This window comes from Boleophthalmus pectinirostris, unplaced genomic scaffold (genome assembly GCF_026225935.1).
Source record: "Boleophthalmus pectinirostris isolate CB_2022bp ecotype Guang Dong unplaced genomic scaffold, ASM2622593v1 HiC_scaffold_8, whole genome shotgun sequence".
NCBI lineage: Eukaryota > Metazoa > Chordata > Actinopteri > Gobiiformes > Gobiidae > Boleophthalmus > Boleophthalmus pectinirostris.
The window spans coordinates 6,352,472-6,379,940 of NW_026571515.1; the positions used below are offsets into that span (position 1 = coordinate 6,352,472).

Sequence of the window (27,469 nt, forward strand, 5' to 3'; positions counted from 1 at the left end):
AACCAGGTCTAAACCAGGTCTAAACCAAGACTAAAACCAGGGCTAAAACCAGGTCTAAACTAGATCTAAACCAGATCTAAACCAGGTCTAAACTAGATCTAAACCAGTACTAAAACAGGATTTAACAGGATGAAACCATTCTATCAATAATATTTTTAATACGGTTAAGTAAAGTCTGGGCTTTTTATTTTCTTTTAGCAGATAAAACATCTTATGTGAAGATTTCCGAGTCTTTGCTTCTCTACAGAAAATCAAGTAATCCAAAGTAATTTTAAGTAATTTAATGGATTACGTTACAAACTACATTTTGGTGTATGTAATCTGTAATCTGTAGGGGATTACATTTTAAAAGTCACCTTCCCAATACTGGTGATTTCACATTGTTGTTTTTTTCCCTCCCTCTATTTAACATTGCTCTGCAGCCTCATTGAGTATAGAAAAAAAAAGAAACTTAAGACCTTTGTAAAAAAAAAAAAAGTAAGACTTGGACAACATAATTTAAGACTTTTTAAGACCTTAATTTAGGAACACGAAATTTAAGATCTTTTTAAGACTTTTACGACCCCGCGGTTACTCTGGATTAATTAAAGGTGCACCACTTCTGTCACTTGCTTATCTCCATTCATGTTATGATTTGCCTGTATGTAGTATAACATTTCTCTCTACAGGGTTCCCACAGCCATGGAAATCCTGGAAAAGTCATGGAAATTGAGAATGTAAGTTTCCAGACCTGGGAAAGTTATGGAATTTTGTAAATTCAATGAAAGTTTTGGGAAAGTCATGGAATTTTAGTATCTTTTTCACACAACTACAGTGTTCTGTTAAGTTTTCATTAGACTATTATGATTATTTCTGAACGTCTGCACCTTTTGTTTAAAAGAGACGACAATAAATGCACTGACAGGATTTTGAATGTTAAAAAACTATAAAACCAAACCATAAGGTGAGTGGAAAGAGTTAACATTTCATATTTCAAAAAGTCTCAAGTAGGGCTATGTTTATATGACGATGGTCTGAACAGAAGACGCAAAAGTGGTGTCGCGTCTTCACTTTTTATTCCGTGTTTATACGAGTGTTTTCGGGAGGAAATCTGCGCGCATACGGTGACGCAAAAATGTGTGGAATTCGATTGGACATACATGCCAGGCGGCTCGGTGGTGACGCTCGGTGGTGATGTACGTGATGTAAACTCGTATGCGACGTGAGCAGATGTGACCAGAGTTTTGCGTCTTGGGCAGTGTAGACAGAAACACTACGGCAGTTTCAGATTTTTGCATTTTTAAACCCCAAAAACGCTGTTACCGTCTACATAAAAGGCACTTCCGATAAAATATTTTGTCGTTTTTGCCCGCAAGTGTTCTCGTGTAAACAGGCCCTAAGTCTTAAGCCTTTGACCTCAAGTCTGAGTCAAGTCAAATACAGGCAAGTCCAAGTCAAGTCTTGAGTCACTGGCCCATAATTCCAAGTCAAGTCCAAATCGTCTGCTTTGAGCTTCAAGTCATTTCAAGTCTTTAAACCTAAGTACCAAGTATAGCTTTGATTTTTGCCATTTATATGAATTTTAAGATAAACTACTTTAAGAAGTCATGGTATATTTATATAAGAGTATTTATAAAAGAGATGTAGAAATGCAAATGTTTCCTTTTGAAATGTCTTTAAATGTCAAGATCTTAGTGCGAATCATTATGGTCAGAATTGTAAGCCTTCTATAGTCACAGGGCTCAAGTTCCAAGTCAGTGAGCTTCAAGTCTAAGGGCCTGTTTACACGACAACGCTTGCGGGTAAAAACAACAAAATATTTTATCGGAAGTGCCTTTCGTTTAGACGGTGATGGTGTTTTTGGGGCTTAAAAACGCAAAAATCTGAAACCATCTCCAGAGTGGAAAAGTTGAATACGCTCCGCCGTAGCGTTTCCGTCTACACTGCCCAAGACGCAAAACTCTGGTCAGATCTGTTCACGTCACGTACACGTTTACGTCACATACATCACCACCGAGCGTCACCGCCAAGCCGCCCAATCGAATTCCACACACTTTTGCGTCACCGTATCCACGCAGATTTCCTCCCGAAAACTGCTCGTCTAAATGCAAAATAAAAAGTGAAGACGCGACGCCACTTTTGCGTCTTCTGTTCAGACCGTCAACATATAAACGTAGCCCAAATCGAATCCCATGTCTTCGTCTATTTTAACAAGTCAAGTCTCAAGTCCTAAAAAAAAGTCATGACTCGAGTCCAAGTCATGACATGCAAGTCCCAACCTCATGTTAGAATGTTGCTACTTCCTGAAAAACAGACCTGGAGTTGTGTTTTGTTTCATTCACACATGTTTGAGTATCTTTATTATTAGTCTGTTTACATCTCCAAACCTCAAAATGCTCTGTTCCACCTTGTGATGTCATGTCGTGGTGTAGTTTTCAAGTTAACAGCAACTTTTCACCTTTTGTTTAGAAGAGATTAACAATTCCGGGACTGAAAATGGGTCCTTTAAGGGGGCTCTGTGTAACTTTTCTGGAGTTCAGCACCTGCTTGTCTGCATGGAGGATTTCTTTGCTTGTAAAGTTTTAAAGTCAAACCCAAAATTTCAACAATCTCCACGGAAACAAGCGGGCGACAACATCACGAGTCACAAGTCAAATCTACGGAAAAGATCTGACAGGACGAAGGTTTTTCAACGACAGAGCAACATTTTGTGAAACTAGATGAATGCAAAAAAGAAATGTTTAAGATGATGTGGACCGTCGCCATGGAAACAAGTAGGCGACGCCATCAGGCCACGTTACAGGTCAGCTCTATGGAGAGGCTGACCCCCATTCACAGTAAAGAACACACGCGTTTGCAAGATATTTTAGAGCAATAGAAACATGTGTACACAGAAATTGAATAAATGCAGAATAGTAAAGTTGAAGTAAAGGTATACTGTGGAACAATTACAAGCAAAGCAGGAGCATCTCCATGGAAACAAGCAGGTAACAGACACTCCACCAGAACCTCACCTTTCATAGGTTTGGGGTTCACTACATTACTGTGACTACTTCTGATCATACCACTGGTTATCACACACTGTTGTAAGTAATGTAATGTACTGTAGTTTCTCACTGTGATAAAGTTCGAGGGAGACTTTACCTTGCGTCCCAGAGCTTCCTGGTACATCTCTGCGTTGGCAAAGTACAGAGTGGCAGAGGAACGGAAAACCACCACGTCTGGCACCGCCTTCACCTGAAAATAACCAAAGAATAACTGTCTATAACTCAAGGATCTACAACCTTTTTCCTCCCTTACACTGCAAAAATCAATATCTAGATAAGTTAAAATGACTTAAATTAAGAACATTTTGCTTTATTTGAGTCGATTCAACTTGAAGAGTGTTTTTCTTAATTCAAGCAACATTCGATTTTGTTTATTTTAAGTGCAAAAAGTTGTTGTTTTTCTTATCTTACGTGCAGCAAGATAAATTTTTGTATTTTAAAGGTTGTATAGAGGATTTTTTTAAGGGAAGAGAAATACAGCGACAGTCCTTGTGCGCGTTCAGAATTACTGTTGAAGTTTCCTGTCTAGAAGTAATTCAGCGACCGACGCGTCAGTTTTTAGACCCTTCGTCTGCTTCGGTCGCGCCATCGCTGGACGAGATCTCCAAGAATCACCTCAGTTTGGCTTTGCTCCTTTTCCTCTTCTTTTCTTCTTTCAGCGACCTCAAAAACGGACTTTTTTTTGCGGCGAACCGGTCGTGGATTCTCGTTCGCCGTCGCGACAAACTTTGTGCGAAATGCGAGGAAGCGACAGTTCGAAAAAGCCTCTAAGAACCGCTGCGTAAACCACGTAATCCCCGCGCTCCGACGAGTCAGTTATACTAGGGAGTTTGATTGACAACCTAACAGCCAATAGAAAATGAGGGAGCCTCGTTTTCTATTGGCTGATGTTTATCTGGCCTCACTACGTCCACAGTTGATAGATTTTCATTATTTTTTTTTTGGTCATCATAATTACAAAGCTGCTGCGTCTCTATAATGGTATTTTAATCTTTGACTGACAGTTTGAAACAAAAAAAAAATCCTCCATACAACCTTTAAGTACAAAAAGTCTTGATCCACTGGCAGATAATTTTACTTATCAAGTGAAATTTACTCAAACTTTGTTAATTCAAGGGATCTTAACTTGGCTAGATTTCAGTTTTTCCAGTGTAACAAACAAAAATGCAAGACGGATACTCATTTTAGCACCTGCAAGAAACAGTAAACATAAGAGCCACGAGGATGAAACATAAACCGTTAGGGTAAATGGTCACATTTTTATACAGCGCTTTTCCACCTTTAAGGCACTCAAAGCGCTTCACATCAAGAAACCACTAACACTTTCACACACCAGTGTACGCAGACACTGAGGTGAGGTGGGTGAAGTGTCTTGCCCATGGACACAGTGGCAGCATTTATCTTAGTGTACAAAGTTAGCCATCAGATACATTTACTGTGGTGATAGGCATTTAATTCATCAAATTTTTATTACCCAGCACGGTGTACACGCATCAAGAATCTCAGACTTCCGGTCATTGCGCAGTTCATACTGGGAAGGATTTTCTGAAAAAGTGAGCATCAAACCTCCATGTTTGATTTTACAGTGGGAAGCATCTATTGACAAAGTCGATCTTTTCAAGTCTTTTGAACCATGTTGCTTTAGTTTCTGGTTCTGATATTGTCATATTTTAGTTTTGGGATTCAGACATCGTTAATTATGTGGTTGTTGGATCCCAACAGCGGAAAACGGCTCGATAAATTTGTTTGCGAACTCCATAAATACAAAAGTGAATCAGATGTGTGTGACTGTAAACCTCTGTTCAAACTGTTTCTCTTCCCAACGGAATTGAAAAACAGTAAAAGGCAAAGGCGATGGGCAGGATCGATCCACAGGAAGGATGAAAAAGGAAACCTTTCACTGCCTAAATCATCCCGAGTTTGCAGCGAACATTTTGTATGTGGAGCGACAACAAAGCAGGATCCTGTTTGTTAAGCGAGAGGTGCAGAAGACAAACAGACTGAGCTGCACTTTCTTGTTCTTGTAGTTTCACAGCAACATCACGTCTTGGTCTCTTTGCAGTGGAAGGTGTTTCTTGGTGAACAGCTGGTGCCTTTCACTTTGACGTTGACTTTTTAAACTCGTGACCAAGACTGAGTGAGGGATCTGGGTTTTGCTTTGATGGCTCCACATACAAAATGTTCGCTGCAAACTCGGGATGATTTAAGCCACAGGTGTCAAACATAAGGCCCAGGGGCCAGATCCGGCCCTCCAAGACCTTTAATCTGGCCCTCGGCTGTTTTTCTACTAAAATATACATTACATTACATTTTCTATTAAAATATTGTTAATTTTCTGTGGTGTTTATCACAGCAGCGGCTCCAGCGTCTCTGTACGTGGCCCCTCCCACCAGAGCAGCACAAATGAAGACTTGTCTCTTTCCAAACGCTCTTAAAGGACGATCGTTTTGACTGTTGACCGTGACACCCTCATCAGAAAAATGTCCAACATGAGAAAAGTGGAGCCGAGTGCAGGATTTTACAACAAAAAATGTACTTATTCCTGTTTACATCCAAGTTCATGTTAAAACTTTGTGTTGAAATTGCATTTTTCTTAAAGTTTCAGGTTGTTCATAATATTATAATATTTTGTAAAAGAAAGAGTTCATCAATTAAAAAAGATTTCTGTAATAGATTTGTGTTTCTCTGCACAAATATTTGAACTTATTGTTATTTTTGGGGTTTATATGACATCAGTTTTCTGATCCGGCCCCTTTGGGATCAAAGTCGGTTGGATACGGCCCCCGGACCAAAATGAGTTTGACACTCCTGATTTGGGCAGTCAAAGATTACCTTTATCGTCCTTCCCGTGGATCAATACTGCCCATCACCTTCGCCTTTCACTATTTTTAAATTCTGATTTGAAGGGAAATAGTTTAAACAGAGGTTTGCAGTCACACACATCTGATTCCCTTTTCGCATTTATGGAGTTCGCAAACCAATTTCTCGAGCCGTTTTCCGCTGTTAGGATCCAACAACCACATAATTAACGATGTCCGAATCCCAAAACTAAAATATGACAATATCAAAACCAGAAACAAAAGTGATATGGTTCAAAAGACTAGAAAAGATCGACTTTGACAATAGACACATCCCACTGTAAAAACAAACATGTCGGTTTGATGCTCACTTTTTCGGAAAATCCTTCCCAGTATGAATTGCACGATGACCAGAAGTCTGAGATTCTTGATGCATCTATTCACAGTATTTCATTCAGAAATCACCTTAATCTCCCCACAGCTCTAAGAATTAAAAAAAAACCAAAAAACATTTGAGTCTTAGGTATAGGCTGTGATGAACCAGGACCTTTCAAAGTTAAAGACCGATCTTTGTGTCCTTAGGCCTAGATTTAAATATGATTACAAAATTATAGGTATGACAGATTACATTACATATAATTACACCGCAATGAAGCCATAATTATACATGAACTAAACCACAAGAAAACTCATTAGGCAGCAGCTAGAATGTAAACACTGTAAACGGTATTTACACTTTACTCAATAATTATGGGGTTAATAAAATGTGATACCCTGTGGTTTATTTAAGATCCTGTTATTAGTACAGTGTAGGTTTTGTTTATAGGCGCTTACCTGAGTTTTACTGTCTTTAAATGTGAAAAAGAATGAATCAATTAAAAAAAAAAAAGTTTGCAATGGTCCAAAGACAAAAACAAGACCACTGCAAGACCAACTAGAATGCTGACACACACTTTCTAATTATCGGATTATACAATACAATGTAGACAAATTTTGATCAAATATGGAAGAAAAATCCGGTACAGGGTCTTTGATTACAGATACGTAGCTGAAATGAAAGAGGATGTCATGTGTTTCTTGTTTTTACCTCTTCGTAGCTGTCCAGAGGTTTGTAGACGTCTGTGTCTGGGATCTGCCCCAACAGAGAGTACGTCGGACTGAAACAAAAACACATATGAATGACTTTATAAATGCAAATGGGTCCAGTCAAGTGGGAAAAAACGGAGGGAAACAGGGGCAGATTTTTTACATTCAAATGTCTCTTATTCAGAAACTAGAGGGACTATTGAAATAAGTAAAGTATCAGAATGTAGGAAAGAGTTACACTCCAACAGGGTCAAGTTAAACCTGTGATATTCTTTCAAGTTGTTGACAAAAAATTAAAAAACTCATGTCGGTAACGGAGGGAATGAAATATGCAGCACTTTTTGGGCAATAAATACAAACAGTGATAACTCTTGGTTCTCACTTACATATCCTTAACAAACTGGTTTGAATATTTGCTTCATATAGTTTTCTACCATATGGTCCAAGATTAGGTTGAAAAAACTTTTTGAGTCATGAGATTTTTTATTAAGAAAGGTCATGGTAACGGAGGGAAAAGTAATGGAGGGAAAATTGTGCAAACAAGTAGAAGGTGCATGATTTTACATAATTTGTCAACTTTTTTCTTCCGAATACTTTAATATTACTTCAAAATGAAAGGAAACTATTTCTATAAAATATGTCAGCCTTTCTAAGCAAATTTTTATCACTTTAAATAATTTTTTTTTGAAAAATCATGTCCCTTCATCAACAGTTCAAAGATGGAATAACACAAGATATGATGAAATACATCCATTTATTTACATGATTTTCAGGTCTTTGAAATTTGGGAAATATTTTTTGTTCCATGTTTCATACATGGTCTGTTTAAAACGTATGGAACTTTAGAACCAAAACTGGTACAGAAAAAAGGTCAACAGTTTCATAAACTAGAGTACATATGTATCTGTTCAATATATTTTTATATCAGATGCATTAACTTGAATTTTTGGCCTTGTTGTTTACTTCTGCTTGACTGGGCCCTAATAAGAGTGTGTAAAAACAGCGTCGTTCTTACAGCTGAGTCCTGAAGATGACCGTGAGCAGAGCGAAGGCGATGGAAGCAGCCAGCCCGATGTCAGGGTTCAGCAGGATGGTCAGTATAAACGTGACTATCCAGATCACCTGCACACACAAAGCTCAAATAAGATATTCATAATAAAACAAACAAATCAAGACTTGATCACGTCTGACCTCACACAGCAAGATGGATTATCATGATTTTTGACAGTTCACAGACTCACGAGAATCCATCTTGGCACATTCTCAAAGTAAGACTTATTGGGTAAACAATGAATCACAGAGCAACATTCAGGTTTGTGTGGAAGCCAAAGGCAAAGCGCCCAAAGGAACCAAAACAAACATGGTGACGTACTTCTTTTTTAGCGTCGATGTGGACGATCTTATTTGCAGTGTTGGGAGTGTTACTTTTAAAATGTTTTCCCCTACAGATTACAGATTACATATACCCCAAAATGTAGTTTGTAACGGAATCCATTAAATTACTTTAAGTGAGTAACGTAATCTGAATACTTTGGATTACTTGATATTGTCATGTTTTTTAAAACGACATGAATGTAACAACCACATCCTGAAAATTCTTGTTTGTTCTCTTCAAATTCTGTGTTGAGCTCAAGTCTAGATGAATAAGCAACTGTTTGTTGTAGAGAAGCAAAGACCAGGAAATCTTAACATGAGATGTTTTGTTTTGTTTTATCTGCTAAAAGAAAATAAAAAGTCCAGTCTTTACTTAAGCATATAAAAAATATTATTGATAGAGAAATGATTTGCTATATAAGATCACTGCTGCTTTAAATTATGTTCACCTACTGTTAGTGTCATATTGTTTAGTCCTGCTTTTAGTCCTGGTTTAGTCCTGGTTTAGTCCTGGTTTTAGTCCTGGTTTAGTCCTGGTTTTAGTCCTGGTTTAGTCCTGGTTTTAGTCCTGGTTTAGTCCTGGTTTTAGTCCTGGTTTTAGTCCTGGTTTAGTCCTGGTTTTAGTCCTGGTTTAGTCCTGGTTTAGTCCTGGTTTTAGTCCTGGTTTAGTCCTGGTTTAGTCCTGGTTTTAGTCCTGGTTTAGTCCTGGTTTAGTCCTGGTTTAGTCCTGGTTTAGTCCTGGTTTTAGTCCTGGTTTTAGTCCTGGTTTTAGTCCTGGTTTTAGTCCTGGTTTAGCCCAAAATGTGAAAACAGGAAAATACCGCCCTGTAATCCATTTATTTCAACAAAGTAACTGTAATCCAATTACCACTCATTGAAACAGTAACTGTAACTGAATACAGTTACTGGCAGAAGGCAAGAGCTTTGTGCATTTGTGGACAGGGAAGATGTCAGTGCTTTTCTCTCAGTTGGATTTAACAAAAGTTGTATTTTTCGTCTTGTTCCTCTGTTGTGATAACCTGATATATCAGACCTGACCTCACAGCATCACGATTTGTTCACTTGGCAGCAGGTTGGTACTTTTTTAATTTAACCAATCGCTGCTCTTTGGTTGTGACATATGGAATGCGCCGCTAACGGGGCTAACTGGTATATTAAAGGTTGTATGGAGGATTTTTTTTTAGCTTCAAATTGTCAGTGAAAGATAAAATACCATTACAGAGACGCAGCAGCCTTGTAATTATGATGACCAAAAAAAAAAGAACGAAAATCTATCAACTGTGGACGTGTTGAGGCCAGATAAACATCAGCCAATAGAAAACGAGGCTCCCTCATTTTCTATTGGCTGTTAGATTGTCAATCAAACTCCCTAGTGTAACTGACTCGTCGGAGCGCGGGGATTACGTGGTTTACGCATCTTAGAGGCATTTTCGAACTGTCGCTTCCTCGCATTTTGCACAAAGTTTGTCGCGACGGCGGACGAAAATCCACGACCGGTTCGCCGCAAAAGAAAGTCCGTTTTTGAGGTCGCTGAAAGAAGAAGAGAAGGGGAAAAGTAGCAAAGCCAAACTGAGGTGATTCTTGGAGATCTCGTCCAGCGATGGCGCGACCGAAGCAGACGAAGAGTCTAAAAACTGACGCGTCGGTCGCTGAATTACTTCTAGACAGGAAACTTCAACAGTAATTCTGAATGCGCACAAGAACTGTCGCTGTATTTCTCTTCCCTTAAAAAAATCCTCTATACAACCTTTAAGCTTTTCCCAAATCCTGTAGGAAGAAGGGAAATAATGTCTTTCCCCTTGATAAAATTCACCAAACATTCTTTTTGTTCCTGCTTTAAATTCTCAATCTCGGGAATCGTTGCCAACACACAATGTATGGCTTTGTCTACATCCATCTCGGCCGCTTTATTTACTGTTGTGCTGTATCACAGAAGGGACCCAGACAGACGCTCGAGTTTGATGTCATGGCTTCACAGCTCTTTGCTGATTGGTGGTCTACAACTTCCGGGATTCTTTCAAACTGTCTAATGTAGGGGTGTCCAAACATTTTTCATCAAGTGCCACATATCTAAACACAGACGAAGCAGAGGGTCGATCAAGGACTGTAGACTGGTGCTCAGTACAGGGAATAATTGAAATATGTGCATGTTGAACACGTTAGAATGAGCCATCAGTCTTTATTCGTGCTAAGATCCTTAAAATCACAGACGAAATACTAAATATTGGCTTTATCAAGGTAGATTTTCAAAAAAACTTGCAGTAATTTTTTTTTTTTTTAAACTGATACAAGGTCATTTGGGCCAATTCACCTGGAAGCCTGAGGGCCAAGAAAAATTTGTCTGAGGGCCGCATTTGTCCCCCGGGCCATAGTTTGGACATGCCTGGTCTAGTGTATTCCAATTCCTGACCTCGTCGCTGGAGAGAAATAAAATTGAGCGGAGGAACTTTGTGGCCCCAGCCTGGCTACTGCTGTGATGCTTCGGCCAATCAGATTCAAAAAGTCTTGCGTTTGTGTTTTTTGCCGTCCCAGACTGAGAATGTGTAGAACTCAGAAGAAAATCAGGTACAGCACCTTAAAACTAAAAAACTGACCAGTCTCAACCAGTAAAAGTCCAATCAGCAGAATTTAAAACCTCAGACGCACAGATCAGTCTGGTATGAGCCATGTCCCTTCACCACAACATTCAACACACTTGTCACGCTGTTGCTTTTTCCCTTTGGTACAATTGTGTTTATCACAGTCGTTTGTTTTATTCGTACTGTGGTGGATCCCTCTGCCACCGCTCCATAGTGTCAGTATTATTTAATTTTCATTATTATTTACATTAAGTTAATGACACTACACATAATTTAATTCCGTTATTTAGACTTATGTTCTAATTTGAGTGCACACATTTTAGTTAATATAAGTCTAATTTACTTACACTTGTTCTTTTTGTTTTTTTGAGCACCGGACGGAGGACCCTGGGAGAGACCATCAGGACTCAACAAAGGGGGGGAGCACTATTTAGTTTGTTTTATTAAGTTAATTTGTTTAGTTTGTGTTAAGGTCACATTATTATCACTTATTATTTTCTGTGTTATAATTATTTGCTTTTTTGTTACTTTGATTAAGTTATTGGTTTAGTTAGTTAAAGGTTGTATAGAGGATTTTTTTTAAGGAAAGAGAAATACAGCGACAGTCCTTTTTCAAATGTTGTGCATGCGTGACACCAGCTCCCTCAGTAGAAACACCTTCTCCCGCCTCTTTACTCTAGAAATCACGCTTGTTTACAGCCAGTGCGCGTTTAGAATTACTGTTGAAGTGACCTGTCTAGAAGTAATTTAGCGACGGACGCGTCTTCAGTCTTTAGACCCTTTGTCTGCTTCAGTCGCACCATCGCCGGAAGGAATCTCCAAGAATCACCTCCGTTTGTCTTTGCTCCTTTTCCCCTTTTCTTCTTCAACCAACCTCAAAAACGGACTTTCTTTAGCGGCGAACTTGTCGTGGATTCTCGTCCGCCACCGCAACAAACTTTGTGCGAATTGTGTGGAAGCTAGAGTTTGAAAAAACCTCTAAGAACTGCTGCATAAACGACGTAATTCCCGCGCGCCGGTGAGTCAGTTACACTAGAAACGTAGGGAGTTTGATTGACAACCTTACAGCCAATAGAAAACGAGGTAGCCTTGTTGTCTATTGGCTGATGGATATCTGGCCTCACTACGTCCACAGTTGATGGATTTTCATTCTTTTTTTTTTTGGTCATCATAATTACAAAGCTACTGCGTCTCTGTAATGGTATTTTAAACTTTCATTGACAATTTGAAAATTAAAAAAAAAATCCTCCATACAACCTTTAATTAGTGTAATTCCTCCCTCTTGTGTTTAGCTTTAGTTGGTCCTCAGGTATTTAAACACCCCTGTTCCTTTGTCTGGTTGGGTTAGTTTTGTTCTGTTCAGTTTGATTTTGAGTTTCCCCAGTTGGGCCCGGCTTTTTTGTTAATAATTTGCCTAATTTGAGCCTTTGTTAAATTATATCTTTTTTGGCTTTATTAAATTTAAACTTATTTTTATACCTTGTCTTTGCCTTTCTGTTTGGTCCACTACACGTACCATGTCGATCCGGCTGCTCTTCCACAGAACTTTGATGTCCATAAACTGCTTCATGATCCCCTGCAGGTTCACGTAGATGATGGCGGCCAACACCGACTGGACAGAGCGTAAAAACACAAAATGGAGCCTTAATGTGTTTGGGACATTTTAGTACATTATATCATTATTAGACAGACTAAAGGATGCTCATGGTGCAGGACGTACCTTTGGCAGATCCTCAAAGAGCTGCCCAATCCACAGAGTGATTATGAGAATCACCACCGCCGACAGAGCTCCGGCCACCTGGTTAAAGGGACAGCGGGGAGAGATGTAGATGTTTAGTCCCGCTTTAAATGCTCAACAAAGTCAGTTTTGCTTTTAACTTGTGTCCTTGAGTAATACAATGTGGGCAGACCTGTGTTTTTCCTCCAGTGCTGATCTGGACCATGGTTCTGGACATGGAGCAGCTGATGGCGAAGCACTGGAAGAAGCCTCCAACGGTGTTACTCAGACCCAGGGCGATCAGCTCCTGTCAACATACACCAACAGTAAATCATCACTGGGAATATATAAACTACTACACAGCAGAAAGAAGGATGTAGGTAAGTTAAAATGACTTAAAGGTGCACTGTGGAACTTTTCTAGTGGAGGATCTGTCACCTGCGACTGTTTTGTCGGAAATGTCCCGGTATGGAATTAAACGTATCCCTCTTGTATTTACTCAGTAACATGTTTTTTAATGACCTAAAATCTGAGAAAGCATTTTTACTATTAGTGCACTAGAAAAAAACAACATCAAGCAAAATTGAAATGACTTAAATTAAGAACATTTTACTTTATTTGAGTGGATTTAACTTGACAAGTGAAATTATCTACCTAGAATAGAATGGAAGTGTGTTTTTGTTTAAGCAACGTTTGATTTTGTTTCTTATTTTAAGTGCAAAAAGTTGTTGTTTGTCTTATTTTAAGTGGAGTAAGATGTATTTTCACATTTTAAGTACAAAAAGTCTTGTTCCACTGGTAGATAATTTTACTTGTCGAGTGAAATTTACTCAAATCATGACAAAACTTTCTGACACGTAAAGTGACCCTGTGGCATCACCTGCTGTCTCCGTAGAGATAAATAAGTGTATGTTACGGGCCCCGGCCGTTTGATATTTGTTTAGTGTGCTCTTCTGTATTTGCTTTTGTGTGTGCATGATGCGCTCGGTCCGCGAGCCCTGGACCTGGATGTGCAGGAGGACCAGACGCCGGACGAAGGCTGGCGTCGCAGCGCGTCGACGACTGACCGTTCACCCCTCCGCACCCACCAATCCGCGGGTGCCACCTGTGGTAGCGGGGGTTTAAAAAGGACCATCTTCTGCCTGCTGGAGGCGGCTGGATCCCTGCGGCCAGCTCGCCTCTTTTGTTTGATGTTTTGGGTTGTCTCATTTTGTGTTTTGTTGCCGCCTGTTGCCTTCGTTAGTTTTTGAGACACCTTTTTGTTTGCAGTACAACTTGAGTTAGATTTGTTACATTGTACTTAGTTAGAGCTCTTTACTTTATTAGATTATTTTGTTTAATTGCTATTTATTTTCTCCTCAATTGCCTGTTTTTTTTTTTTTTTTTTGTTCTTTACCTACACTGTAAATAATAAATGCACAATTTTTTGTTAAACCTTTAACATCCTGGTTTTATTGTTACTTCCCTTTCTCCCCGAGCAAAGGGGACGTAACAGTGTAATGCCATGCTGTGGAATATTCCAGACAGTATTTCCATGGAGAAAAGCAGGTGACGGACCCTCCACCAGAAAAGTTACACAGTGCACCTTTAAATTAAGAACTTTTTTTTTTTTTTAGTAGATTCAACTTGACAAGTAAAATTATCTACCAATGGAATAAGTGTGTTTTTCTTAATTCAAGGAACATAAGATTAGATTTTGTTTCTTATTTTCAGTGTAAAGAATAGTTGTTTTTTCTTAAAGGTGCACTATGCTTGTTGCTATGGAGATGTCATTGCTGTCTGGAATGTTCCACAGTATGACTTTAAACTGAACTACTTTACATTTATTCAATTACAGATGATGTTGCTGCTTAAAAAAAAACAAAAACAGATATTCTCACTGTGATTGGGCTCGCCTCTACACAGATCTGACCTGTTACTTAGTCTGGTTTGGTCTCCATGAAGACAGAAAGGTTTAATACCATATTGTGAAACATTCCAGACCAAGCAATAACATCTCCACGAAGAAAAGCATTTGACGGACCCTTAAGTGTAGCAAGATTTTCATATTTTAACTACTTATCAAGTGAAATCTACTTAAAGGTTGTATGGAGGATTTTTTTTTTAGTTTCAAATTGTCAATGAAAGTTTAAAATACCACTACAGAGACACAGCAGCCTTGTAATTATGATGACCAAAAAAAAAAAGAATGAAAATCTATCAACTGTGGATGTAGTGAGGCCAGATAAACATCAGTCAATAGATAACAAGGCTACCTCATTTTCTATTGGCTGTTAGGTTGTCAATCAAACTCCCTGCGTTTCTACTGTAACTGACTCGCTGGCGCGCAGGGATTATGTGGCTTATGCTACGGTTCTTAGAGACTTTTTCTAACTGTCGCTCTAAGTTTGTTGCGATGGCGGACGAGAATCCACGACCAGTTTGCCACAAAAGAAAGTCTGTTTTTGAGGTCGCTGAAAGAAGAAGAGAAGGAGGAAATGGAGCGAAGATAAACTGAGGTGATTCTTTCCAGCGATTGCGCGATTGAAGTAGACAAAGGGTCTAAAAACTGACATGTTGGTCACTAAATTACTTCTAGACAGGTCACTTCAACAGTAATTCTGAACACACACTGGCTGTAAACAAGCGTGATTTCTAGAGTAAGGAGGCGGGAGGAGGTGTTTCTACTGAGGAGCTGTGGAGGAGGAAGGTGGTGTCACGCATGCACAACATTTGAAAAAGGACTGTCGCTGTATTTCTTTTCCCTTAAAAAATCCTCTATACAACCTTTAAAACATGATAAAACTTTGATCTTAACTTGGTTAGATTATAGTTTTTGCAGGGTAGGTACTTAGACACTGTATTAAAAGCCTTTAGCGTTCCTGACCTGGTTGCTGTCCACCTTGTAGCCGTACTTGAGAGCGAAGATCCGTCCCAGAGAAATGGCCAGTCCGTATCCGACCACAGAGATGGCGAAAGCGTCTCCGATCACCTGGGAGAAGAGCGAGACATCGGGGAGCGCTGGAGGCTGCAGGCTGAGGAGAGACAGGAACTACAGCTTTAATGGCGTAGCATAATAATAAGTAAATACTAAAATATAATAATAAATTGTGAGAGAATTTTAAAAAGATTCTCAAATTCTCAAAACAAAATATTTCTGAAAATATTTGGTAGACAAACTTCAGCAGCGTTTCATCTCACCTGGAGTAAACTATAGGAACCACAGAAAGGACCAGATTCTTTCCATGTATTTTTTTTACAATATTTATCCTGTCTCAAATCTGTTTTATTGTCCAACGATCAAGCAGTGTGTGGTTAGCATGCTAGTTGTTAGCCTTACCCTAGTGGGAAAACTCCACTCTCACTGCAGACCAGTTAAAATGAACGACATTTAAGAATCAGGTACAGCGCCTTAAAACTAAAAAATTGGCCAGTCTCAACCGGTAAAAATCCAATCAGCAGAATTAAAAACCTCAGATTTAGATCTCATTGTTATTCTCTGTGCCATTGTTTCCCAAAGACTGGTTCACGACACTCAGGTGGGTCGCAAAGAGATTTTTTTTGGGTCGCCTTGTCACGATCTGAATGTCGGTCTGCAACATAATAATACATGCTGAAATGTTAAGACATGTTTTGTATAATCTGTAATCTTTTTGTAATTATTTTATTGACTATTTTGTTCCAGTGTTGCTGCTTCAATTGAATGTTGAAAAGAAACAGGCGACTTATAGATCCTGTTATTGTTGATTCAATGACTGTTTTTCATTGTTTAAAACTTGAGTAAAACTAATTGTTCAGAGAGACACAATCACTCAGTCAACAATAAAATATCCTCATTAATGTTCAGTAATGGTCAAATCCACCTTTATGCTGGACCCCGACCAACTCGTCTCTACAGGTGAGTTTCAGCTGACGTCATTGTTATTAAAAGCCCGTGTTGCATGCTGAGACATATTTTGGTCGGAGGCAAGAAACAGGATAGCGGTCAAACACAGTGCGTAACCTCACGTATTTAATGGTAAATTCCTGCTGCATTATCGGATGCACAAATAGAAGCACGGAAGAAGGAAAATGTCTTTTTCGTATTCTGAGTGAAAAGAACCGCTAACGGTGAATTAAACGGCTTTCAAACATTCGCAGAGCAAACGTAGAAGATCCTAACAAACCGTGGACTCCAACAAGTTCAACAACACATCGAGACTCTTGGAGGTTTTCATCTTTTCTGCTGTGAATGGCCCAGGAGTTTCCACCAAGTCATTGTGGATATCGCCAAAGTGAATATTTGTCCAGGTAGTTGGCGATTCTGACCAGAAATCTGGTTTGGTCCACCTTTTGTAGAGGTTGAAAAGGGTGATTTGTCGTCCGTCGATGCTTATGACCAATTTCTGGTCAAATGGTCTTGGGTCCTCTGCCGTTAGAGTGGATAAATAACCGGGATCAATACCCTTTACGTGCTTACTTCGCTCCGTCCGTCATGTTGAATTAGTGTTTCTTGCAACCGACCAAAATAATTCCCAACATGCAACGCGCACTTTTGTCAACAATGAAACTCGCCTATACAATATAACAAGAACAGCTATACATAAAAGGTGCACTGCGTAACATTGTTAGTGGAGGGTCCACCACCTGCTTGTCTCCATGGAAATGTTATTGCTTTGTCTAGAATGTTCCACAATATAGATTAAACATATCCATCACGAGGGAGACAAGCAGGTTACAGCACTGCGCTACATTACAATTCAGATCTGTGGAGAGTCGCCCCTGTTGAAATAAGGAATTATTATGGTGTCAAAATAGTCCCATGATACACACGCAAGATAAAACATGCATTCGAGTGTATAATATTATTTCACACGCGTAGATATTAACTGCAAGCGAGAAAATTATCTCTGCGAGCGAGGAGACATGTGTGACCTGCCTGCAAAACAACCACTAGGGGGCAGACACACTCTCAGAAAGATAAAGAGCTGTCTTGGCTTTGTCTTGTCTCTCTGATTTCTGCTTGAGTGAAATTCATTCCTGCTGTCTTGAAGTTGTTTTCTGTTCGCACCTTAATTCGTGTATCCGTGAACCTTTCATATTTTATTGAGTTATGGGAGGGATCATATCACGAAATCTTCCGGGCCTTCATGAATACAATGTAATAGCATTATGTAAGCGAGACCGCAGCGATGAAAACCACAACGAAACCTCTATTTGGATGCCTCAGAGGCGTTTGGAAGAAGGAGAAGAAAGAGAAAGACCTGTGAACCTGAGCCCGTGGCCCACAGAGGCTCGGACAAGTAGCATCTCAAGTGGTCAGAATAAAGTAAAAAAAGTGTTAAAAAAAAGACGTAAAACTTAAAGAAACGCTCGCGGTGGACTTTTTCTAAATAAAAGCCAGTGAGTAACAGACATTTACAAATAATAATAATAATATTAATAATAAAAACTGTGTTAACGGCGTTAAAATAAATGTCAGAGACAATGAATTAATTAGTTAATGCAAAATTAACGCGTTAACGTGCCCGGCCCTAATTACAACGTTACATTCACCAAGAAAAAAAAAAAAGAACTGAAATAAATATCTAATTTTGTAACATTAAAGAGGAGGTATTTTACTTCTAAGTGGTATTAACTGCCAACTCTATACTACTATATTTAGATCACCATGTTGCCTTTTATTGTTTTGAAAACGCTGTATTTGCTGAAAACAAAGTATTAACATGTTTTAGAAGTTTCACTTTCGTTTTTGATGCTCTGAGTTTCCCCTCCCTTTGCTCCCTGCACTAAGGCCAATCCCTTTACACTCCATGGCCATAAGAGTTTCGCCGCGTTTCATGTGGGTAGGAGTATCCCAGTTACCATTAACAACCACCAACAACCACCGGGGGCAGACGCACGCTCAAAAAGATAAAGAGCTCTCTTCTCTTTGTCTTGTTTCTCTGATTTCTGCTTGCGCGAGATTCATTCCTGCTGTCCTTGAAGTTGTTTTCTGTTTGCTCACGCACCTTAATCCATGTATCATTCGTTCATTTGTTTTTACCTCCACCAAGGAGGTTATGGTTTTTGCCGGTGTTTGTCTGTCTGTTTGTTTGTTTGTCTGTTAGCAACATAACTCAAAAAGTTATGGACCGATTTTGATTAAATTTTCAGAATTTGTTGGAAATGTGAAAAGGAAGAACTGATTTCATTTTGGGGGTGATCCGGAAGAAATCCTGGATTCTGGATCACTTTGAAATTTTAGTTAACATTGTGGTAAATGGGGCCAAAAATTTTGTTTCTCAATATCTCGGTTAATTATTGACCAAACCCCATGAAATTTGACTCAGGGATGGACAATGGGATCCTCTTTCATATTCCAAAGGCTGATCCGGATCTGATCCAGAAGACTGATTTTATCGCAATTTCTATAAAAAATGGGGGTAGTCCTTGGCGGAGGTCTGCGCTCTCTGAGTGCTTTTCTAGTTTCAAAATAAAATCAAAAATAAGAAAACGAAAAAAAACACAACTACATTCTTCTTTATTTTTCTCCAAAACCAAAATGAAAAAACGGATAACGCAGAGATAATTCGCTCGCTCGTAGTTAATTTCTACACGTGTGAAATAATACAGTATCCCCGAATGCATGTTTTATCGTACGTGTGTGTATTATGGGACTATTTTCTGACACCATAAATTACTGTATTTTTGAGCAACAGAAACACCCGTAACGAATTAATGGGAGATGGATGTTTAATGTCACACCAAGTAGTGGACCCTCAACCAGAAATGTTACGCAGTGCACGTTTAAACCAAACATACAAAAGGGGAACAGTACTAAGTTATTTTGTTGATTTTAACATTCAGTTTGGTTTTCGTTACAAAAAAGGGATAGAAAAATAAAAGAAAAAAGAAATAAATCTCACCCAGAAGGAATATTGCCCACCACATCAATACCATATTTGGCATTCAAGTTAACCTGCCAGGAGATCACTGTGGCTACGATGATCTGCAAACACACAATACAACATGAGTATAATAAAAATAATAAAACCATGCAGTTCTCTTTAAAGGGACAGTTCAGAATTTTGGACATAGGGTCTCATTTCCTCGTGAGCCAGAGTGTTGGAGACGTGTGGAGACAGATTTTTAAATATTCCATCCAGTCCTTGTATTTGCAGAGGTCGCTGGTGCTAGGCTAGTGCATGTCAATGGCCATAGTTAGCCTGCCACTAAAAACAGTCTTACCCACTCCACAAAACACCCGAAGCAAAACAATTATTACGCCAGACTGTCCATGTGAATGTTTGTGTTGATAGAATCATTTTAGAAGTAAAACCAACTTTGCATTTGAAGGATTTATGTCTGAGCAGCAGCAGCGAGTTGTACTTCCTGATAGAAAGTTTTATCGGCTCTGTACCAGCTTTGTTTACCTGCAGCTGCCATAGTGACACATAGAGCACACGAAGAAGCCTGTTCCAGTTATGGCCATGTTCATGTGGGACCAATAGTATTAAACAGGCACAGTAATGAATGAATTGGAAAGCACCACCAACCTCATTTTATTTTTTTATTATTTTATACCAGATTTGTATAAAGGAATTTTTATATATATTTTTTATATTTCATGTGCACAGGAAACAGATACGATTGTAGACAGGAGATATGCTGGGGATGCACGCAGGCAGAGGAAGGCAACTCGGGGGGGGGCCGGGGGGGGGGGGGGGGGGGGGTCGCAGGTCCTAGTAGTAAAGTGTGCCTGGACATGAATAACGTGATCATAAATGTGTCTCTTGTGTTTCAGGTGAGAAATGACGATTTAAGTGAATATTTCTTTTGATAAACATAAGTTTATAAGTTAGATGTGTCCTATGTGGTGTGACCTAATTGTAAAGTGTGCCTGGACATGAGTAGCGTGATCAGGGGCGGCAGTAGCTCAGTTGGTAGAGCATTCACCCACTGATCTGAAAGTTGGTGGTTCAAATCCAGTTCTCGACATAAAACATCACAGGTTGAGCGGTCAGATCCACTGACCCGCAGGTTGGCTGGTGTGATTCCAGCTCCCACAGATGAATGCTGTCGTTGTGTCCTTGGGCAAGACACTTAACCCACCTTGCCCACAGTGTCTGCGTACACTGGTGTGTGAATGTGTGAGTGGTTCCTTGTTGTAAAGTGCTTTGAGTGCCTTGAATGAGGAAAAGCGCTATAGAAAAATGTGACCATCATCATTTACCGTCATAAATGTGTCTCTTGTGTTTCAGTGCATACGGCATTAAATGGATATAGTGGATATACACTCTCTGAAGCCTCTTTATCCGACCACAAGTGCTACATTTATATTATCACAACTAACTAGCACAGAGTAAAATTCCGCTGCTGCAGAGAAAATAGTCCCTCAACATGCGACGATTCATGCGATACAAGGTTAGTTTTATTTCTAACATTATTCTATCAACACAGACATTTACATCGACAGTCTGGTGTAATAATAGATTTGTTTCGGGTGTTTTGTGGAGTGGGTAAGACTGTTTTTAGTGGCAGGATAACTATGGCCATTGACATGCACTAGCCTAGCACCAACGACCTCTGCAAATACAAGGACTGGATGGAATATTTTTAAAAAAAGTGTCTCCACACGTCTCCAACACTCTGGCTCACTAGGAAATGAGGCTCTCTGTCCAAAATTCTGAACTGTCCCTTTGACGTGTGTTCTTACGGCTATGAGCTCCACTGGTATGGGCACAGGAAGCCATTTTGCCAGATACGTGTTGAGTTCTTTGGCTATCATCAGGCACACGATGGCGACTGCGCTGACCACCAGAGTCCCCAGGTTCGTTTGAGGCAGGAGAGAGCCAATGTCCAACACCGTCTGTGAAAGGAGAGAGGAAAAGATATGGTAGAAATGTTGCCTGACCAGTTAGTCCCTAGTTTGAATCCACAAGGGTCGGGAAGTGGACAAAAAAGGGTGAAAATCCTCTGTCCAAACTTGAGATGATCCAACCACAGTTGCAGATTTGTATCAAGTGTCTCTCAGATTTTCGTATCATCAAAATCTGTGTTGTTTCTCAGTCCTTTATGTAGTTTTTTCCCCTTAAAGTTTGTTGTTTTTGACACTAACAGAGTATCTGTCTCTCTAATTGGTTAATCCGCCTGTCAATCACATCCTCTGAACTCAAGGAGACAGCTCCAGATCCACTCGTCTTTGCAAAGTTTTGTCAAAGTGTGTGGTTCTGGAAAGTATTACGTATGGTGAACTGTTGTACCACTTTATGCCACTAGATGGAGTCACGAGCATCTATTATCTATGTATTATTCCAGCAGTTTGTGAATATTTAAAAGATTACTACATTACATTCCCCAAGAAAAAAAAAAAAAAAGAACTGAAATAAATATCTAATTTTGGAACATTTAAGAGGGGGTATTTTAATTCTCTGGGATATTAACTGCAAACACTTAAAGAGCCCATCTCATGCAAAATCAACTTTTCAGAGCTTTCTACCTTCTAAGAGTGATGTGTGGGCCTTGTATATGTCGCTGAAGTGATTTTTAGATTGATTCTGTGTTTTTTTAAACAAATTGCAGCGTATTTCTGCCACCCTCCCACGTGATAACAAACTAAATCCTGCTGAATGTTCCAAAACCCAAATTGTGCTTGTATATGTGCATAAGATACAATGACAAAAAAGTTATTTTGCATGAGATGGGCCCTTTAATATATTTAGATCACCATGTTACCTTTTATTGTTTTGAAAATTGCTGAAAACAAAGTAGTAACATGTTTTAGATTTTTTTTTTCCTCCCTTTGCTCCCTGTACTAAGGCTGATCCCATTACATCCCTTGGCCATACCACTTTCGAATCTGTTTTGCTTGTTCACGTGTAGAAGTAGGAGTGTCCCAGTTACTGTTATGGCAGAGGAGTAGAACAAAGTGGTAGGGCTATAGACCCATCCAAATGAAGACTGTTCAGAGGCACACTCCAAACAGAGGGGTATGAGCAATTTCCCAGAATGTGTTGCGAATCACCGGCAAGATGGCAAAAGCTCTTCCCATCTACTTACGTAAAAGCTGATGACGTATGTGATTGTTGAAGGGATGTTCCAGTTCGTAGGGTTTTACTTTCAACCCCTACCTCTTGATGCTCAGTTTCGAGGGGCAAGGAGTAGGGGAAGGGGTAGAAATTAGAAACGGGATTGGCCCTAAGTCACTTCCTCCTTCAGAGCTCAAACCCATTACAATTGTTGTTCACTTTGCAAATGAAACTACTGCACATTGCATCAGGTTTGTGCAGCTGAAGTGTATTGTTTTGTGTCATTCTTTTGGTTATTTATAGAGAATTGCTCCAGGCTTGTGGGCTGATCGTTGCACAGAATGTGTGAATGAAACAAAACACAACTCCAGGTATGTTTATTTTTAGGAGGTAACAACATTCTAACACTCTAAAGCTCACAAGAGTAAATTTTTGCATAATATAGAGCTTTTAAGAAATGCTAAGATGGGTCTGTTTTTTTAAGAGTTCTTACATAGATGAGAGCCAGAGGTCCGCTGAACCTGGTGGGGCTGATCCCAAACGTGTACTTGAGCTGGGAGACTACGACGTGCATGGCGGCTCCGGTGGTGTACCCGCGAACCAACGGCTCTGAAAGGTACGTGACCACGAAACCAAACTGTACCAGGCCTAACAGCACCTGAGGAAGGCAAGGGGAGATACAACACAGTTAAAGTGGGACTAAACATCTAAACTCCGCCCACGGCTACATTTCATATAGAGCTGCTAACTTGGGCAGCACCTGGAGGACTAAAGAAAATAGTGAGTGGATGGGAGCGGTGTGGTCTAGGGGTATAAGGAACCGTAGTCTTTTGTGATGTCACCAGCTACTTGAAAGGCCATTGAGTGCAGCACAAAACGATTTTTTGACTGGAAAGCTGCAAATTTGTAGTCAGGTTGGTGCCACCTAGGGTCTCCGCTCGATTTAATTTCTCTCCAGTGACTAGGTCAGGAATCAGAATACACTAGACCAGGGGTTTCAAACTCAAATTCACAGAGGAACAAAAATTAAAAACTGGGCCGTGGGTCAAACTAAATATTTATTGAAAAATTTCATCTGCATGTTTTCTCTTCTTTCAAGATATGTAATGTTGAACCTTTTCTTATTAAAATAAATGTTTAATAATAGAATCCAGAACAAGCATCCTATAAAATAATAACAAAAATTTAAATAAACTAGAAAAGCACTCAGACAGCGCAGACCTCCGCCAAGGACTACCCCCATTTTTTATATAAATTGCGATAAAATCAGTCTTCTGGATCAGATCCAGATCAGCCTTTGGAATATGAAAGAGGATCCCATTGTCCATCCCTGAGTCAAATTTCATGGGGTTTGGTCAATAATTAAACGAGATATTGAGAAACAAATTTTTTGGCCCCATTTACCAATGTTAACTAAAATTTCAAAGTGATCCAGAATCCAGGATTTCTTCCGGATCAACCCCAAAATGAAATCAGTTCTTCCTTTTCACATTTCCAACAAATCTTGAAAATTTCATCAAAATCGGTCCATAACTTTTTGAGTTATGTTGCTAACAGACAAACAAACAAACAGACAAACAAAGACAGACAAACAGACAAACAAACGCTGGCAAAAACATAACCTCCTTGGTGGAGGTAATATCTGTAGCCGGCAGACCACTCTAAAACATATTTGCTATGATCTTGCAGGACAAATATAATTATATCGCCGGCCAAATTTGGCCCCTGGGCCTGAGTTTGACATGTCTGCACTAAACGGTTTGCAAGAACCCCAGAAGTGTGAGTTCGGGCACCAGCCAATCAGTAAAGAGCCATGTATTCTGTTTTGGTAATGATTCCCGAGATCGAGGATTTAAAGCCGGAACAAAGAGAATGTTTGGTGAATTTTATCAAGAAGAATGACGTTATTGCCCTTCTTCCTACAGGATTTGGGAAAAGCTTAATATACCAGTTAGCCACGTTTGGGGCACTTTACATACATCATGACCAAATAGCAGCGATTGGTTAAATTTTAAAAAAGTTCCCGCCTACCGTCGCATGAACAAATCCTATGCTATATCGCTATAATGCTATTAAAATCTATATACTCTAATAGAGAAAAACAAAGTTTATTTAGTTTTAAGTTCCACTATAACAAGAATATCTCTTTTAAGCCAAACAATGAGAATAAGATGTAAAATTCAAATTGATTTTAAAACCAGTAGCTAAATTTGTGCAGCATATCTCTCGGCCTGCAGACTGTGTGGTGTCAGTCTGATGAAGAATCAGCCTTTTCCTTATTATTGAAAACAAGTGTGAAACTGTAGTTTCATGATAACAGCGAGGTATACTGTACAGAGCAGCAAGCAGACATTTTAGTCCTTAAAGTTTAGGTACGGATCTGACATATAATAAATAACGGTGCTAGTTTTGATTGTGTTTGAGCATCTCCAGAAATGCAGATTTTGTGGAAAGTTACTGGTCAATATCTATTAAAAAGAGTCCAAGGAAGGAGCAATGAACAGGCAAATGAAGGAAATCTCGATGATTGGCTGATGTTTTTTTTTTTTTTTCTTTCTTTTTAGACTTAAATACTTACTCAGACAAACTTTATTGATCCAGAAGGGAAATTATTTGTGCACAGCAGCTCACACATCCCAATATAATATAATAAAAAAGAGCGAACATATAAATGGTAATAATGAATTCTAAATAAGTAGCAAAAATAGCAAGAGACAGGTGTGAAATGAACAAGTAAAGATAAAATACAGGAATAAATAAAAAATCTACAAATGTTTATGATGCGTTTGATCCGATTCTTGACTTTGAAACTCAGTTATTTTCATGATTGTCCAAACACACCATCATTCTGGATTCACTACCTGAAATAATCCCGAAACAAAGGTGACGGCCGCTGCCACTTTGATCCTCTCTGCGTCTCGGAGCGTGGTGTTGATGATGACCTCTCCTGTTACGTTCTCCAAGAACTTTGAATCTGGGGCCAGTCGCTCGGTCACTCCTCCGATCATCACACTCATCACTGCATATGTACCTGCACGAAAACAAAACACACTAAACCACAGGTGTCAAACATGCGGCCCAGGGGCCAGATCCGGCCCTCCAAGACCTTTAATCTGGCCCTTGGCTGGTTTTCTACTAAAATATTTTAATTATATTTTTTATTAAAATCTTGTTAATTTTCTGTGGTGTTTATCACAGCAGCGTCTCCAGCGTCTCTGTACGTGGCCCCTCCCACCAGAGCAGCACAAATGAAGACTTGTCTCTTTCCAAACGCTTTTAGAGGACGATCGTTTTGACTGTTGACCGTGACACCCTCATCAGACAAAATGTCCAAAATGAGAAAAGTGGAGACGAGTGCAGGATTTTACAACAAAAACTGACGTATTCCTGTCTGCATACAAGTTCATGTTAAAACATTGTGTTGAAATTGTATTTTTCTTCAAGTTTCAGGTTGTTCATAATATTATAATATTTTGTAAAAGAAAGAGTTCATCAATAAAAAAAGATTTCTGTAATAGATTTGTGTTTCTCTGCACAAATATTTGAACTTATTGTTATTTTTGGGGTTTATATGCCATGAGTTTTTCTGATCCGGCCCCTTTGGGATCAAAGTCGGTTGGATACGGCCCCCAGACCAAAATGAGTTTGACACTCCTGCACTAAACGATCTGATATGATGTACTGTACTGAGGTGTAGTTTAAAGTCCGATATTATGCCAAATTGACTCCTGTGAGCTTTAAGTCATGTTATAATGTTGTTACCTCATCAAAAACAGACCTGGAGTTGTGTTTTGTTTCATTCACATGTTTGAGTTCCTGTATTAATATTAGGCTGCCTAGATTTACTTTGAAATTCTCTGTTCCACCTTGTGATGTCATGAAGTTGTAGTTTTCATGTTAAAAGCTACCTTTTATTAGCCTGATTTCACTTCATAGAAACAGTTTGTCCTCGCAAAATTCGTTCGCTTGACGGTAGGGAGGTACTTTTGATCATTTAACCAATCGCTGCTATTTGTTCGTGACGTATGTAATGCGCCGCAAACGAGGCTAACTGGTATATTAAGCTTTTTCCAAATCCCGTAGGAAGAAGGGCAATAACGTCTTTCCCCTTGATAAAATTCACCAAACATTCTCTTTGTTCCGGCTTTAAATCCTCGATCTTGGGAATCGTTGACAACACTGAATATGACTCTTTGCTGATTGGCTGGTGCCCGAACTTACACTTCTGGGGTTTTTGCGAAACGTCTAGTGTATTTTGCTTCCTGACCTAGTTGCTGGAGAGAAATGAAATCGGTGGCGCCATCCTGGCTAACTGTTTACCTTTAGTTCAGTAGAAATGGGCAATTACGCAAATGATTCATGTGAAGGTGTATGAAGTTTAAAAACACAGTGGAGAATTTCCTGTATTACCACATTACATCATGAGGTGGAACGATGTGCTTTCTGTTTGAGAGAAGAACTCGTCTTAAATATGCAGGATTTGTGTGTTAAACATGTGTGAATGAAACAAAACACAACTCCAGGTCTGTTTGTGACATTATAACATGGATCAGAAAATAACGTAATATGGGTCAGGTTAAAGCGGAGCTCATGTTCTCACAACCTATTCCCTCATTTCTAAGTTTTTTTTTGTTTTGTTTTGTTTTTTTTCTTCCAGAATCAGGCCCTATGTTCCCACATTTCCTTTATGATCAGTTTGTATCAGAGATTTACCACCATTTCTCCCAATTTGGTCGTCAATTACACCCTGCCTATTCTCCAGCAGTAGTTGACTACAGATGTAATGTAGAGGTTGAAATGACTCTGAATCATCCCTTTAAATGTGTTATATAAATAAAAATGACTTGAATTAGAGTTTCATTTTGAGAAAAAATCTTGAAAAGAGGGAACATAGAAGTGTGGGAACATGACTCCGGCTGCT

General features: G+C 39.3%; 1 protein-coding gene across 1 annotated transcript in view; it reads right to left on the minus strand.

The window, feature by feature from the left end:
- LOC110164402 (solute carrier family 26 member 6) overlaps nucleotides 1-27,469 on the minus strand; it is a 46,189-nt gene that overhangs the window by 10,989 nt on the left and 7,731 nt on the right. The window contains exons 4-14 of the mRNA XM_055166203.1: nucleotides 25,410-25,579; nucleotides 23,042-23,206; nucleotides 21,237-21,389; nucleotides 19,447-19,529; nucleotides 15,447-15,594; nucleotides 12,774-12,887; nucleotides 12,584-12,661; nucleotides 12,380-12,475; nucleotides 7,926-8,032; nucleotides 6,912-6,981; nucleotides 3,124-3,216 (exon numbers count right to left, since the gene is read on the minus strand). Coding sequence (XP_055022178.1) covers nucleotides 3,124-3,216; nucleotides 6,912-6,981; nucleotides 7,926-8,032; nucleotides 12,380-12,475; nucleotides 12,584-12,661; nucleotides 12,774-12,887; nucleotides 15,447-15,594; nucleotides 19,447-19,529; nucleotides 21,237-21,389; nucleotides 23,042-23,206; nucleotides 25,410-25,579 — 1,277 coding nt within the window. The remainder of the gene's footprint in view (nucleotides 1-3,123; nucleotides 3,217-6,911; nucleotides 6,982-7,925; nucleotides 8,033-12,379; nucleotides 12,476-12,583; nucleotides 12,662-12,773; nucleotides 12,888-15,446; nucleotides 15,595-19,446; nucleotides 19,530-21,236; nucleotides 21,390-23,041; nucleotides 23,207-25,409; nucleotides 25,580-27,469) is intronic.